This window comes from Mauremys reevesii, linkage group 4 (assembly GCF_016161935.1).
Source record: "Mauremys reevesii isolate NIE-2019 linkage group 4, ASM1616193v1, whole genome shotgun sequence".
Classification (NCBI taxonomy): Eukaryota; Metazoa; Chordata; order Testudines; family Geoemydidae; genus Mauremys; species Mauremys reevesii.
Genome location: NC_052626.1, coordinates 129,465,558 through 129,482,901, shown reverse-complemented (window position 1 = coordinate 129,482,901; position 17,344 = coordinate 129,465,558). Strand labels below are relative to the sequence as shown.

At 42.8% G+C, this 17,344-nt stretch overlaps 1 protein-coding gene across 1 annotated transcript in view; it reads right to left on the bottom strand.

The window, feature by feature from the left end:
• ANKS1A (ankyrin repeat and sterile alpha motif domain containing 1A) overlaps positions 1-17,344 on the bottom strand; it is a 157,103-nt gene that overhangs the window by 63,653 nt on the left and 76,106 nt on the right. Inside the window, 1 exon segment of the mRNA XM_039534856.1 lies at positions 14,135-14,709. Within this exon segment, the coding sequence (XP_039390790.1) occupies positions 14,135-14,709 (575 nt within the window).

The window sequence follows — 17,344 nt, the reverse complement described above, 5'->3', positions numbered from 1 at the left end:
TTTTCAACTCTATGGATTTTCTGGCAGTGATTTATCAAGCCAGCATTATTTTGGGGTTGACAAGAAGGAAGAGAAACAAGCCCACTGAAGCAAGCTTTAGGAACACGGATGCCTTTTTTGCTTGCAGGTGAAGTGTACTCAGCTGAGCAGAGACTGCGGCAAGACTGATATATTTGACCTAGCACAGCAGGAGGCAGATACTCAATGCATAGCAAGTCATTCATCAGGTTGCTGCAAACTGAGTTGCAATGGCTATCTGAGGGGGTTACTATTATACAAGGGTGCTGAATACAGGAACCTTGTGACTGGGACCAGACAAGAGCCATGAAATGTTTGACTTTTGTTAAACGTTAAATTAGAAACATTACCTCAAGACTTGGGCAACTTCTCTTTGTCATCTAAGACACCCTAAAAGCTAGGAATCAGTGATGGGGAATTCTGCCACCCTTAGTTGACATCCTGATACTTTTTACAGGCTTCTCAAAGCCAGGGTGATCCTCCAATGTGAGGTAAAGAAGGATGGCAGTGACTGCTGTGACTACTCAGGCTTTTGTTGATTTCAAGAGGGAACCTTAACTTTGCAATTGAACATGGACCACAATGACAGCCCTGGTGTAACTATCAGAGTATGGAGATTGAACCAATCAGTGTTGCCCTGACAGCAACCCTGAGGACATCACAGCAGGGAGGGGAAAAAAAGTTATTTTACTGGTGAACAAGAAAAAATAGAGATGTGAGCAGTGGACAAGTTCTCTGTACAGGGCACAGATCTAGGTCTGACATCCATATATGAAAGAAGAAAAAAAAGAACAAATTCATTGCAAAAATGACAAAATGACATTTAGCCTGAAAAACTGAAATGTACTCAAGTCAGGAAATGAGATTTTAGTTTTGACACTTAAGTACAATAGTGAATAGTTTGTTACAAATACTTACGCTAGATTTGTACAAAGGCTTGAATTCTCTAACAACTGCAGATTGCTATACGCGCACACGCACAAAATGAATACGTTACAGCCATAACTTACAGTAATCAAAAATATTCCAAACAGGCAAGCTAGCCAAGTTGCTGTGGCTTATGAGTTTCCTGATTTCAGTACATTTACAATACTCATCCTTAATGATCCCTTAATATGACCCCCCTACCCCCCCAACAACTAAACAAAGAAACCATGGGAAATCTGGTTTACATATTCACATGTATTAGTTTTCCCCCTCCCAAGCACTTGGTGTATTATAATATTCTTTTAAACATAGAGTTTAATAAAGCATATCAAGTCAGGGTGCCACACCGATGGCTGGAACCAGTACTAGCTGCAGTTTCTAAGTTCTTTGCAGCCCCCTGCAGTAATCTAACCTCAAAGTGACAATGGCATGGATAACCATAATAAGGTCCAAATCCAAAAGAAAGGGCTTTCCAAGAGCCAACAGGAAGCACACTTGACAAACACCATTCCCAGGGTATGCAGCAGCAGCTGGCAATCCAAAAAAGCCTCTGTGCTGATATGCTCCATTCATCAGGGTGCAGATAGAATTTTTGATGTTAGGGTTAGCATTAGAGTTTAGTTTGTCTCATTCAACTCCCTGACAGTTCACCCAGTTAAATTGGACACAGATGGGCTAAGCTGCATCCACTAGAAAAAAATCAGAATCTAGAGCTGGGCATTATAACAGAGTCCATAATATGTATTTCTTCACTGACCATGAAGGGTGGCAAGACCGAATCTGGCTCAACCTTGCTTTGCAAGCCCTTGGAGCAGATGAGCAATTGTCCCATAGTAGCCTCTGGGATCTCTTAGACGGAAAGGAATGAAGCCACTCAAGAGTGACTATCAACAGCTGCTGACACATCCCCACAAGGTCAATGGTATCAAAGGAAGTTGATAGATCAGGATTGACAGCTGATTTTCTATCTTCACTAGAAGGAAGTAGCACCATACATGCAGTCTCTGTACTGTATATTTAGTCCTTAAAACAAACCTGAGGGGGATCAAGAGACCTAAGCCACCCGCTATTCATTTTTCACCACCTTCTCTATAATCCAAAACTGTGAGATCGGAGCTGGGACAATAATTCCATCTCTGAGGCTAAGTGACTACATAAACCACTCGGGACTTTTATCTCTGTTGATGATGCTTGGCTTCTGTCATCAGCAGAACCATTCCATAAAATTACAGCCCCATAAATCAGTTCTGTTTATTCTACGTATACATAATATAGTAGACTCCACTATTATGGACTTCTTGGCAGGATTAATATCGAAGGGCTGAAAATTTAATGCTGTTTTTGTTAATAGAAAGAAAAGTTATGAAAACAAGTCAGTTGCCCAAGAGCAAATTAAGTATATAACAACAAACTTAATAGTTAGCACATTATGTCCTTCTCTAGCCATATACATATTCCGAACACGGCTACACATGGACTCAGTAGATTTGTCAATTACTTCTTTCAGCACATTCTCCAACTGTTCATTAGTGATATGGAAACACATTCTCTCTCTTTCTGGTTTAATGTGGTCTCAGAGAAACTCATTTGCATCAGGGTCAAGGGACTATTGGTTTATATTACCCTATAGTTTACTTTTCAGTATGAATCACAAGACAGAGCTCAAACATTTTTTTAAAACAGAATTTGTAACACTTTAAATTTCAAAGTCACTATGGTGGATTCACAATTTCAGACTGCACTGTGCACATTTGCTCACAAGACCACCATCCCCTCTATATTTATGCGGATGGGGTCAGACCTAACAAAAACAGTAGAATTCAATATTAAACACAAACAACTGCAAGAGGAAACTGTTAACATGAAAACATATTGTTAACTTCAGTTTAGAAGTTTCTTGCCAGCAGTCATTTTACACTGTATACACCGAAAAATCCCAAAGCACTTTATAATCTGTGCTCCTGTATTTTCATAACACCTTTTGGCCGAATGCACTGACTTAAGATACATACCATGAATTGCAAGCTGCTCAGCAAAAAGATCATATCCATTTATGCATTTGTACAGCATCTAACAATGTGTCTTTGGAGCCTACAGTAATATTATACTATACAGGGATTACTCCACGAGTTACTGAAATGCAGCTCTCTCTGGGGTACAATGTTGCAGCTATTTATCAGCACACAGCAACATTACAGAACTGTTTAAGACAGGAAGTAAACAATTAGTTAATTGAAGCTGCAAGCGAAAATTATGGTAGGCAGAAGGCAACTAGACTGAGAATTTGGCAAGGGCATTCGTGTTGAATATCCCTGTTTTTGAAAAAATTGCCATGGGATCAAAAATGATCAAATTGGTCACATTTTTTTAAATATTTGTTACACAGCATGCATAATTTACATTAACTGCATCAAAAGCTTCAATTCCAGAATGTTGACGTAACATGCTACTTAGCAGTTCAAGAAAAACTGATACCGCAACTCAAGCAGCTATCCAATGAACTGAAATGGTTATATTATTCCAGATTATTGGAAAACTAATCTAGCTACATACCCAGCCTAGCACCTGTGACTGGTGACCTACAAATCTGAGAGAGAAAGAACAGAAGTCATTGTGCATTTAGATCTGTATTTAGGGCATAAACATAAAACTCTGCAATGGAGTAAAAATTCCTCCACATACAGTAGCTGATATTTAACCTGCAACATTGCTATGCTAGTATAGTGATAGGATTCAAATAATAAACTGTGTTTGCTTATTCCCATGTACAAACCCTGCTGGAAGATCATGTATTGGCATTACTTGAGAAATGTGCTTCTCAGATCAAAATCCCAGGAGACCTTTACTAAAAAAAAAGTGAGACTTCCGTGCGTTTGAGAGAAGGCTGCAGCCATTCTTTTCAGCATGATTTTCCACCTGTGCTCCGCAGCCTCCAATAATCTCAAATTGGTTTCTGAGTAAAAAAGTCAAGATGTTGGTTTTGACCTATAAAAGTCTTCATGGTTTAAATCAGTTGCACTGTAGTCTCTCTCCTCACACTCTGACAGCTGAGATCAGCCAGGGAACTTGAACTGGCCTGGAGCTGTAAGTATGGAGGACTGTGCAGGAGAGGCCCCTCAAACCTGGAACTTGCACTTCCCTTTATTCAACAGAACACCATTTTGCAATGTGCTCAGGAGGTCTGCAAACACATGTATTTATCCAGGCTTTTCCGGAAGCTGGAGTTAGGCTGGAAGCAGTTTTAGTGTTGCTGATCTAGACAGTTTATTATGGTTTGTGATTTTAGCAGGCATGCTATCTATATACAATGAATAAATATTTTCCGTGGCATCCATTTGCTAAAAACAGACACCCTTAGCTGAGAGGATGGATAATCTTTCGGGTCTCCGGATGGAAAGCCTCATCACTGGAGGTGAGGGGAGATTTGAGTTAGAGAGTAGGGTAAAAAATGTTGTGCTCTAAATCAGGGGAAATGAAAAAAGAGTAAACCTATGTTGCCTCTTATCAGACTCCAGCAATTCTCTCTAGATTACTTTATTAAGTCTATTTTAAGAGACCATCAAGGACATTCAAAGCTTGGTGTAGACAGGCTTGTTTAGAAACTAGTAGGAATCAGATAAAAAACATTGGCCACATTTACATAGAACAATAAAATATTTCAGCATTTTAAATGGCTAAAGAGAGGAACATTGGAATTAATCCTCAGAAATTAAAGCCCGCACAAAACAAATGACAGAGGCCAGAAAATGTGCAAAGAATATTTTAGTTTGCAAACAAAACAGACCCTGCCTGGTCCTGCAATTCAGAGGGCAAATTAAACATGAAAATATAAACACACACACACAAAAAAAGAATTAAAAACTTTAAGAAGTAAAAGCTGCTGGGAAGTGACAAAGGAGATTTTCTTGTTCATCAAAAAAGGATGACGTTTACTAAAGCTGGGTCACCAAAGAGGTAGGACCAGAAAAGAGAAGACTACAGAAAGGGGACCGGGGGGAAGGATACATCAGGAAGGAACACCACACACTGGCCTTGGCACTTCATTATTAGAAAGTTTAGAAGAACTGCAGAAACAAAATATGGAATTCAGTCACAGACGTGACCTTAAAGCTGTCAGTCTCCCAGTGTCCAAAACAAAAAAACAAAAACACAAAAACCAAAAACAACTGTGGTGTACTGGTTTCTCACAATCAGATTTCAACTTGAATTGTAAGTATTTTAAGTGACTTACACACACAAAGCCGTAAGGGAGCTGTTACCCAGCAGATAAGTCATACCGGCTTGTCAGAACAAGTACCATGTTAAACTCACAAGTTACATGAGTTTACATAAGCACAAAAGTAACTATTCTGGCCCTCTCTCATTTTGCACTTTTTGGTGATATTTTTACGTAATGGTGGCTTTTTGCACCAAACACAAAATAAAAGTTTTGTATTTCAATGCAACTGTTTTTAATTTTTATCAAAACAAAAATCTCAATTGTCAAAATTAAATTTTTTTAAATAAATAAATTACTATAGTACAATTACATGATTTTTGCTAGCTGTGGCAAAACTAAACCTAAAACCCTCAAAAACCCAGAGGTTATAGTCTTAGAGAGGAAGATTGGCCCAGTGGTTAGGGCACTAGCCCAGGACTTGGGAGACCGAGGTACAATTCCCTTCTCTTCCACAGACTTCCTGGTGACCTTGAGCAAGTCACAGTCCCTCTGTGCCTCAGTTTCCCATCTGGAAAATAGGAATAGCAGCACTTCCCTTCCTCACAAGGGTGTTGCAAGGATACACAAGTGAAAGACTGCAAAGCACTTTGAGATGTACTGATAAAAAGGCCTACCTAAGAAATAGGTATTGTTAATTCACTAAGGCTCTCATTCAGCTAGTTATGTATGCACATGACCAGTTAATGGGGCTCACATGCTTAAAATTACCACCGTGCTTGGTACCAGCTGTATTGGGACCTAAGAGAGCTGAGATCTATGGCTGAAAGGACACTACAGATGTGCAACAGTTTACTCTCAATGTTGATAGTAATGAACCATCAAAAAAGATGAGCCAATTCAACAGCATCTCTACAATTCCTGGGAGTGGAGAATTGAGAAAAGCAATTTGATTTTATAGTAGAACATTACGCTCCACTCCAATTATTTATATGAAAGAGGGGCAGGGCAGTGTTGTCCAGTGCCATCATTAGACATGAAGTATTAATTGATCAGCTAAATAATCCACACTCTGGGGAACACATGTATCCAAGTGGTTTCTGACTGATGAATCTCTGCTGGATTGTGCATTTCCTTTGTCTAACAAATCTAAAATAACATGCGTGTTTTATTTACAGTTCTCTTCTCCTCCTTCATAAGAAACGCTCTTGTTGAAAGGGCTAAAACTAGAACACAAAGCAGCCACATCACTTTATAGAGCTGGTGCAGGGACTTAGCACGGACCACAGAACTCCATTAGAAATTCAGCATAGGAGCTGCTCATGTGATGCTCGACAACTGTAAATATGGTGGATTAAGAAATATCGGGAGCAGGGTCTGAAGCTAATTCTTGATGGCCTGGCCAGTTCCTTGCTACTGCATGTATGGCAGAGGCCACGTTTTTTTCATTGACAGATATAGCCCTAGAAAACCAACTAGTTCACGACACAAATATTGCAGTGCATTATTATGACAACACAAGAGTGTAAAAGCTGAAACTCTTTATGCTAAGGGACCGGATGAAGGAGTAAAAAGGTCACAATTCACACACTAATCAGGGAAACTCAGGGCACTGACTATTATAAATATCTGACAAACCCTCACTGTACCAAGAACACAGGTCCCTTAAATAATAAAGGCAGCTATTTAGGCAAAAATAATTCTGAGCAATGAACTGCCTCTGTGGGGTCAACCAGACAAGAGAATTGATTGTATGAGAAGCCAGTTTTGCCAGGAACTTGTGCTCCTTAAACAAGGGGAAGATATGGTAGATCTCACTGTCAGGAAATATTATTTACCCTTCATGTAATACACGACACAGGGGTCCACCTAATGAAATTAACAGGCAGAAGATTTAAAACAAACATAAGGGAGTACGTCACACAACACAGTCAACCTGTGGAACTCATTGCTAGGGGATGTTCTGAAGGCTGCAAGTACAACTGGTTTCAAAAAAGAATTAGATAAGTTCATGGAGAATAGGTCCATCAATGCTATTAGCGAAGATGGTCAGGGACACAAGCCTATGCTCTGGGTGTCCTTAAGCCTCTGACTGCCAGAAGCTGGGACTGGATGATGGGATGGATCACTCGCTAATTGCCCTATTCTAGTCACTCCCTCTGAAGCATCTGGCATCGGCCACTGTTGGAAGAGAGGATACTGGTCTAGATGGACCATTGGTCCAACCCAGTATGGCCATTCTTATGTTAGCACTTGGGTTGCCCAATTCCACTCAGAACTGATGCCTCAAATGTTATGCATATAACAGGAACTACATTTATAGCACTTTAGCTGTTAAGTAATATTGACCCAGAAACCACTTAAAAATGACCCTGAGCTCAATACAAAATTCTAGCTGAGAGTGCACGTGTGGGCAATTTTCCGCCTGTCTAAGCAAGTCAATCAACTGTCCCAAGATTGCAGTGGAAGCACTGTGTTTTATTTTAGGCATATGCTTTACAATGTGCAGCTTAGTCATCGTACAGGAACCCAAGCTGCCTCATATTGAGCCATATCAGCACAGCTGGATATTCTCTGCTCCTAGAACAGAGAGAGAGCTGACAAAATCATCCCAAGCTACATCACTGCAGCTCATGCAACACTGGTGGAAGGGCTGAGTGCAAAGAGGAAGTTGGAGATGAAACTTCGTGCTTCGATGTACCGGAAAGTACGATACCTATTATAGAAAGCCCAGGACTCAAATCCCTGGGCCAGTGCAGGCCTGTTCCCTACATTTCCTATGTTTTGCCTAGTCTCATTTTAAATGTTAGACGCAACGGGGATTTTACCCATTTCTCTTGGAGACCATCCCATAAGATCTCGCTGTCGGGATTGTTATCCTGATAGTCCACTGAGGGTCTCATTTCTTAATTTCATCCCATTGTTCCTAGTTTAACACTCTACATAATTATCCCTGCTTATAAGCCCTTCAAATGCTTGTATATTAAATGTTTATAGGCTCATAGAACCAAGAGCTTAGAGATTAAGAGTATCTATTGCCAAAGGTCATCTATTCCATTTCCCTAGTCAATGCGGGAGTGGTTGGGTTCTCTACAGTATATTTTAGAGCGTTTACTGAAGCCCAGCAATGAGGCTTCCACCACTTGCTTTGGGAGGCTATTCCTCAGACTAATAGATTTCATAGTCCGGAAGCTTTTCCCCCATTAGTGCTCTGGCAGTTCAGTTAATTCTTGTGGTGAAGTTCCACTTAAAATTGGGATCTCTCTCAGTGTAAGCAAGTAGATCTACCAAATGGATAAGACAACAGAGGACAAACTGCGATATAGCCTGGGTGAGGAATGAGAAAATGGTTACTGGATAGCTCTAGAAACACTAGATCCTGAAAGGAAGATGCAAGATTGGGACTCCAGAAACCCACGTCCTACTTCCAACTATGCCATCAATTCACTGAGAGGCCTTGGGTAAGTCATAACCTCTGCATCTCAGCTTCCCTAAGTCTACAGAACAGAGATGATGATGCTCAAGAACCTTTGTAATTATTTTGGTGTCTATGAACTCAATCCAAAAATCAATCCTATATAGAACAGAATCCCACCCAGAAAGCAGTTATTCCCAGAACAATTACATTACTATGTTTTCTGAACCATACATTAACTAGTTGCCTTTGTTTGTTCAGGATTTCAGCAGGGCATTCATCCTGGGAAGAAGGGAAAGGAATAGTTTTCACCCAACTGCTCATTACATGCTACAAGTCTTCCAAGCAGTTCTATGAGTATTGAAACAGCTCAAGGGAGTGGAAAGCTTTGCATCACTGCAACATTACCAAGAAAGCCGGGTATCCTTAAGCCAACAGATCTTTTCAAATTCTGTCTGACTCTTATCCCAAGATTTTAAAGGGAGAAAAGAAGGCTGAGAGATGAAGCTCACTAATGGAGGCAGAAAACAGGCACAGACGCAAGAGATTATTTGTAGTTGGTTTAAGACAAGGAGGCCACTGTCCAAAACCCCAGGATTTTCTTATAAAAATAGTATCTGCCTTGGAAGGACGGGGCCTGGGCATGGCCAGACCTCCAGGTTGTGGGCCCTGGCACTATTTGCTTTATTAGAACTCTAGAGATGGAATTGTGCTTACAAGGTCGTCCGGTCAAAAAAAGACAGCTGATTCAAATGCTTTAAGACTGCTAATTGGTCAGAATCACCAATCCACTCTAGTCACCACAGTTCATGCTCACGTGCTCCGACAAAGGAAACTGTTATAAGCACCTTGCTGCAAAGTCTGCTAAAGAAAGGCATTTTCTGTCTAACTGATGAGGCCATTTCTTTGACAAATGAAACATCCCAGTCACTTACAGGGTAGGATCCACACCCATCAACATGGTTATCACCAGCTTCAGTAATGTGACAGTAACCACCATGCTTTTCTTCTATACATCTCAAAGCATGCTACAAAAGAGAACCATCCTTCCCCCATTTGACGGAGGGGGAAAATTAATCAAAGGAGGAAAGTGATATTTGCTCAAGTTCACACAAGGTCCATAGCAGCGCTAGGAATAGAACCTAGGTCTTACTGATTCCTAATCCTGTGTCCAATTCACTGGACCGCACTGCCTACCCAAAAAGGCTTGGCAGTTCCTGTTTACACAGAAACATCTTGGTAATCAGCAGTAACTGTTACATTTACACAAAGTCGAACATCATTAAACAACAAGCTCTATATCCAGTGTGCTGCCAAATTCTGGTTTGCACAGTTACTTTTTCTCTACCTAAATACACTCTACAGTTTGAATTGGATATTCTTTACTTTATCCTAAGCTGTTGTGTACTATCCCAGGGTGCTGTTAAACACTAGATATATGTTTCAATCCAGGCAGCTGTATTTCCAAGGTGGATGAACTGATTTCTGTCCAGTTTATAAAGTGTCTTAAGTCTCTTTTGGATAAAAGGCACTACATAAACATAAAACTATTAAATATCATTTGGCAATGTTTGCCTGCATGCAACCAGGGGGGGGGTGGGGGTTGGCTCTTCCAAGCATATGAACTCAGACAGATGCACAGAGTAAGATCTGAAACTGTTCTACAGCCGAGAGAAGAGGAAGGGAGAACAGATGCACCAGCTAATGTGCTCCTGAAGCTGGGCTGGCAGCATCTCTCTGCCTGGCACCAAACGGCCCCCTCCCCTTCCGAAGCATGAACATAAGTTTATTCTCTCATATAAAATTCATAGTGTGCTGTGACTGCTGTGTGCTCATCTCACAGCTGCTAAATATTCATGAACCAATTACGAAAAACAAATTTATCACTTTAGCCCTCAGCCAAGTTTTGAAGGATTCAAATATTTATGTTAACGAGAGGCTCTACCTCATGCAGTTCCCCTCTCACCCAATTTCATTCCCATTCACATGAGGGATCAAGCCGGATTCACTCCTCACCCCCCAAAAATGCTGCATTGCTGTTTGCTTTGATGATGCCTACGTCTGGCTTGTAAGGAGTTTATATCAGATGACGACAGCGGAGGGGGAGAGCTTGTGTTCATGTTCATATGAAACGGCTAGTGAGTCAGGAGACAGAAAGGAAACAGACACTAAACAGATTATTTTGCAGCCCTGAGCACAAAGTAATATTGTCCTATTATTTGGACCAGGGTTACAGAGTGGAGGAGCTGCTCTCTACTGCAAGTCAGCAACAGGAGAGATCTTTGCCAAGTGAATCACTGCTTCCCCATCCCACTTGCTGAGACAGGCACCACCTTCCCCTTCCAAACAAAGGGGATTCAGCTATCTGGGGCAGGAGCTCACAGACAGTGATGAGCCTGTGAAGGGATCAGACCTTTCAAGGCAAAATTCACCTTCTTTCTTCCCCATCTATGGGCTTATTTGGCACCATCACAGATAGCCCCAAAGCAACATGGGCTTAGCTCTGCCCCCCCCCCCCGCCCCCCGCCCCAGCTTTGGTGTCCCATCTGCCTCATGAGTTCACGAAGGTCACTCCTGAAACACTTGACTCCACGAGGAGGCATGCCCACTTTTAGTAAAGCCACTGGGTGAGATGGATTTTAATGTTTGTACTGCATAGAGCAACACAGACCAGGACACTCTTCCCCTGTAGCTATCTGCATAAATATTAACATTAATGAAGTAACATGTGTAAATCTGCCATGCACCAATGGGAGATTATCCCACTGCCAATACTCTCACTGCAAACAGTCAAAAGCAGAAGAGATCCAGGCTCAGTGCGGTTTTACATTAACCAGACACCATTCAGAGGCTCTAAGTCACATCCTAATTCAGAAGCAGCTGCATTAACCCATCCAGAGGATGAGTCAACCTTTGAGAGAAAACTGAAGAGTTCTTTAGCCTCATCACTACAGTTCTAACTGCCATCAGACCAGTCCCTCTACTGCCCATTTAAGTTGTCACAATACAAAAGTTCCCGCGGTTTTTTCCTTCTCTTGCGGGTGTGAATTTTGGAGCTGGTGAAAAGGGAGGGGTTAGACATTTCTTACCTGCAGGGAAGATAGAATACAAAACATTTTAAAATTGCAAATGAGCATAGGCCTTAACCCAAGCATAATGTGGGGCATACAATGAGCACATTTCACTGCGCAGCTGCCCCTATAACACGCTGTACTGACTGGTGCCTCTCCTGAGCAGAAACTCAGAAGATCCAGCATCAGTGGCCTGACCCCCACCCCCTGATGAAGTAATTGCCAGTATTTGGCTCTTCTGTAGTCCTTTTCCTCAGTAGATCTCAAAGCATCTTCCAAAGGAGGTCAGCATCATCATCTCCATTTTACAGATTGGAAAAAACACACACAGCAAAGTGACTGGGCCAAAGTCAGCAGTAGAGCCGGGAACAGAGTCCAGCTCTGGCACCTTCGTTCAGTGGTCTAGCCACTAAGTCACATTGCCATATTACAAATGATGATTCTGAGGCAGGCATGATGTCCCACGAATCCAGAGATTAATAAGGTTTATTAAGCCAACTACTCAACCCCCTTCCAATGCATAATATGAGCACTGCATGCTTTCAAACACCTGAAAATGCCCTGCACAGCCATGTCTCTGAACGAGGTCATGGGGAAACAACCCAGATCATGATAAAGGGAAGCACTGATGTCTCATGAGGGTTAAAAGAAAAATCAAAAAAGAGACAAGACAACGCTTAAATCCTACAGATGATCAGGGGACAACAGCTGTGGAGAAAAGATAGCATAATGGGCCTCTGAACTTCACTGGGCCCTCTAGATGCAGGGCAATACAAGAGATCAAAATAGCTTTTTCTCAGGATCCAACCCCTCCACCCCAACATATCTCTTAAAAAAGATTCAAACACTAAGGTTTTGAAAACAAAGTTTTAAGTTAGAGTGGTTTGATTTTAAATTAAGGGTAGGAATCCTTTACATTCACTCCCCCTAGCCTCCTCTCCCCAATCCTCTTCTTAGTCGGAACCATTACCAGCATGTGTCTGTATGACACACTGGACTTAGGTTAAAGAGTCTCTGTTCCATCCAGTGTTAACATGGCAACTGGTCCTGCAATCTATCTGCAAGCAAGCAGAGAGACTGATTTTCAAGCTTGCCCACCTAACTATACAAAGCAGGGAAGCTCTAACAGTGATTACACTCTTGCTACAGATCCAACCACTGTAGCAATGTAAACCCAAAGAAGGCAGAGAGCTGGGCTTTCCCTTATGTAGTTTAGGACTCCTCTGGAAATAGCCATCCGGGGCAGGGAGGAGGAATTTCAAATGAAATGTGACAGCAGCACAGAAAAATAAATAACTGAGTCTCAACAGATCAACCTTCTCCTTAAGAATCAATCCCTTATAGCTTTGGTATTACTGACACAGATAATCAATAACTGCACAGACACTGTAAGCAAGACAGCTGTGGAAGAACACTCAGTGGGTGTGAATGTCTCCTGGAAGCAAGATGGGGAGTGTGCTTCAACAAAAGGAGGAGGCCCACAGACACTTGCCCAGTTACCTTGGAGGATTTTTGTTTAGCAGTATTTTCTGAGTACACCCCTTCTCCCTGGGGTAAGTTTCACCCATCCATCAGTCATGTAACTGATAAAAGGTAACACTTCATTTGGATTGTGCAGAGGTTGAGCCCCAATCAACACACACACACACAGTCTGAGCAAGGGGTACGGTCACTGACATTTTCACTGGAACACCATGAACATGTCCCACTGGGTATAGGATTCCCTTTCACCAGCCGTTTACAGGCCTGGCATGCCTGCAGCCTTCATGAATCTGATTCTCTCCCGGGGAGGGTTTCCCTTTCAGTACACAATGAGTGGCTGATCTGGGCTCATCTTTGACATAGCTCTGTTGCTCTACCAGTATGGAATCATCTCCAAAGAATGTTTCAGTAATGCTGCAGTGCTCAATTTCAGAGAGACACAATCCCAGTTGAATGGTTCACTAAGGCCAACTTCCTAAGCATGAAATAAGGGCCCCTCCCTTTTGCACTCCACTAAAAGTGACTTCTAACTCACCTCTGAACTAATCATTTCAAGACATAAGCTAGATCTAATAAACGTGCAAAAGCCTCCCTGCCCCCCATCCCATAAACCCAGCACCCCCTTCCTCACCCACTTCTCTTTCTGCACACGCCGCAGGCAGAGAGAACCCACCCTCCTTCCTTTTAGGCTGGGATACTCCAGAGGGAAGGACCAGTGAAGGGGACACTAACACAACAACTCTTCTTTTGCAAACAAAATCTGTTCCAAAACACACTGATGGACACGCCCAGAGAAGCAAAGCCCAGGATATGAACATTTCCAAATGTTTAAGAAGAACGCCTGCTCTGATTACGCCTATCTCCTGGCATTTAACCACTGAGAGGCTTGTTGTAATTAAGCAGGCAAATAATGAAAGAAACTGGGGTAAACACAAAAGAAAGTGAACAATACTTCAAGCCCCACAACTTACTCTCTCCCCGCAACAGACTGAGTACGATGCAACTCATACAGCACACAAGCTCATTCCCGGCATTAAGGCGTTAGTAAGCCACAGTCAGTCTTACCTCATCCCACTCCGAAGCAAAAGACGGAGATTTCTCCAGCCTTTTCTTCCCAGTGCTGCAGTTTGAGAGCGATTCGCTCCGGCTCCCCATGGCATCGTCCTCAGTTGGTGAGCAGGTCAGGAGGTCAGAGTCTGATTTGGACAAGCTACGGCTGAGTTTGAGCTCTGCTTTGGGCTTGCCTCCCAGGTGGGCTCGGCCCCCAGCACCGCCTCTGTCTCCCTCTTCCTCTGCACCACCAGGGTGCTGAAGTGCTTGGGGAGTCACTGCAGTTTCAGGTTCTGCCTGTTGGACGTTTTTGGGCTGGACCGTTGCGTAGATCACTTTCTGGTTTTGCTCAGGAGAACTGGTCCGTACTGACCCAGAGAGAGGTAAATCAGCATCTTCCAACTGCATAGCAGGTGAGTGGCCTGTGCCCTCTGTGCCTCCTTTGGCCACAGAAATGAGCCTGAAAGGGTCCTCGTTTATCTCACACACCGGGGAAGAGCCATGGAGCAACCCTGAAAACTGCTCCGGGACCTGGATGTCCTGGCTGTCTGCAGAATCTTGGCTCCGGCTACCACTGCTCCTCCTGTGGTCTTCAGGGGGATGGAGACAGAAATAAAGAGAGATTAAAAAACACGGAAGGAGAAGCAAAACTCCACCTCCCCTGGCGAGAGACGGAGCAACAGAGAACAGTTCAGTATTGTTTGAGTGCTCAACTTGTACCCAAAGTCACGGCATTTATGAAATTCCAAATACTGCCCTGATTTATGCAATCTGGCAACTCTCCTTGTTGTTTTATTCCCGTTAACACTAACAATCAGGCCTTACTATATAAGGCCAGCAGAAGTGCTAACCCTATCCTGCACACACAGAGAGAGAGAGAGAGAGACAGACAGACAGACACACTCACTCCTGGAACATTTGATACAGTTCCATAAAGGCCAAAGTGTTATTTAGAGCAGCACCTCCCTATTCTTGGCTCAGACTGCAGGGTGGGAAAACTGCTGGGCTGCAATTAACCTGCAAAGTTCCAAAATCCCTTCCCAAAAAAGAGCTGATTTCTTCTTTGGTGGCTTCAGGGCTCAACTTCTCCTTACTCAAGGGAGCAAGGGGAGAGGGCTTAAACTGGTAACATCTCACTCCACCAGAAAGTCTCTCCTGTTAACTAACCACTAAACACAAGATGGTCTGATCTATTAATGCAGCAAGCTGCTTGCAGTACTGACTGTCCCAGAAATCTGACACTATTCCTCTGCTACTAACATACTAACATCCTTAATATCAAATACCAGTGCCCTGGATAAATCATGAATAATTGACTGAACCCAACTGCCAACTGGCACATCGAAGCAGAGCGGCACTCACCTTATTCATATAGCACACGTGTATTCTAATTGTACAGGATTTTAAAATGCCTGGAGGGAACTGCCACTTTCTCATGAACTGTCAGGGATTATACTCCTATCAATGACTGCTGGTACAAACACATTGTAACCACTTGAATTTAGTGCTGGAGAAATGTGCTGCCCTGAAGACCCAAGTCTTCAACCCAGCAGATAATTACAGCTGGAGCAGCACCAGTGCAAAATGCTTTGATAATGTGACTTGTCCAACTCTGAAGTGCAGGGAGAATGTCCAGAGGGGACTGGAAATGGACCTTCCCTAAGGCCCATCCAGTCCTTGTCCACTTGTTTGAGACAGCCAGCTCTCCGAGATCACAGCAAGGAGGACCACTCTCAATCAATGGGGTCAAATGTGCTAGTGAATTTTGTGACTAAAAGCCAGTCAACTATGGATTGGAGTGAAATAGGCTCCTTTCACACAGGCTTCCTTTTTAGCAATAGGGTTGATTTACTCATTTTCAAACACTAGTTCTTGGATTGTATAAATGCAACATGTCCTTTTCCTGGAAACTAAAAGCAGGCATGGGATTAGCAGTTTACCTGTGGAAGCTACTTTAGACATTGGAGCACAAGTAACATGAGTTTGATTAGAGAGAAGGTGGGTGATGTAATATCTTTTATTGGTTGAACTTCTGCTGGTGGAAGGGACACTTTTTTGAGTTTCCCAGAGCTTTTTTCCAGGTCTGGAGAAAGCAACCAGACTGTCTCCGCTAAGTACAAGCATACGGGATCTGTCCCGCCTTGTATTTAGCTCAGACACTCGGGTTACTTTCTCTAGACCTGAAGAAGATCTCTGTGATGCTCAAAAGCTTGTCCCTTCCACCAACAGAAGATGGTCCAATAGAAAGTATTACCTTACTTACCCTGAGTCTCTAACATCCCGGGACCAACACGGCCACAGCAATGCTGCAAACGTGAGTTTGATTAGTTTTATTTAGTCCCTTATACATTTGTTTGTTTCACAGAAATACAAGAGACAACTTATAGAACTGGCAGCTTCTGCCTGGGAACAGAACAGCAGCACAAGTCAGAATTGAGGTTGGCCAGTAGGGCAGCTCGCTGAGGGAGCTCACAGTTCTTCTTGCCTATGTCAAATCCTTCTTATGACCATTTCAGGTACGGCACCCCAAAAACAGAAAATTAAGTAGGTTAAAAATTTTAAGGAAGTGAGGTAACTGGAAACTACCATCGATGTAAGTAAATGCAACGTAAAGTTCGCAAATGAAATTGCTAATAGGGGAAGATGAAACATCTATCCAGTTCTCTCTCTAAGGTCCTGCCTACACTATATCTTACTCTGCTAGGGCTGTCCCAACACTTAACCATGCTAGAGTACTGCAGGACCAGACCGTGTGTTCAATATATTCCTGAGCCACGTGACAACCTAGCAGGGATACACGGCTGTAACATAAACCAGGAATACATTAAGACAGTTCCATCCATACACACAGCAAGGTCAAACCTTGTTTTAATCATGGCAAATCATTTACTCTATGGTAACCAGTTCCACCACAGAGGAAATTACTGCATAGACTGGACAGTGAGTCTTGATGGCCTTAGCAGCCTCTTTTTTCTCATTCCTTTTCTATTTCTAACTGCTCATTTTGTCAACACCCCAGTTTAACATTTAATGGCATTTCTGTCCGAAGGCAGAAAGGCGGCTGGCAATAGTTGTGCCGTGTGCTAGAACACTTGGGCCCACACAGAACAGACTGGCCAAGCTCCACTCACAAAGACTAACAAAGGGGGCTCTGTTAGAAGGGAAAACACAGCCACGCATTCAGCCTCTCAAAATGAAGCACCAACCCCAAGACCAGGACAGAAA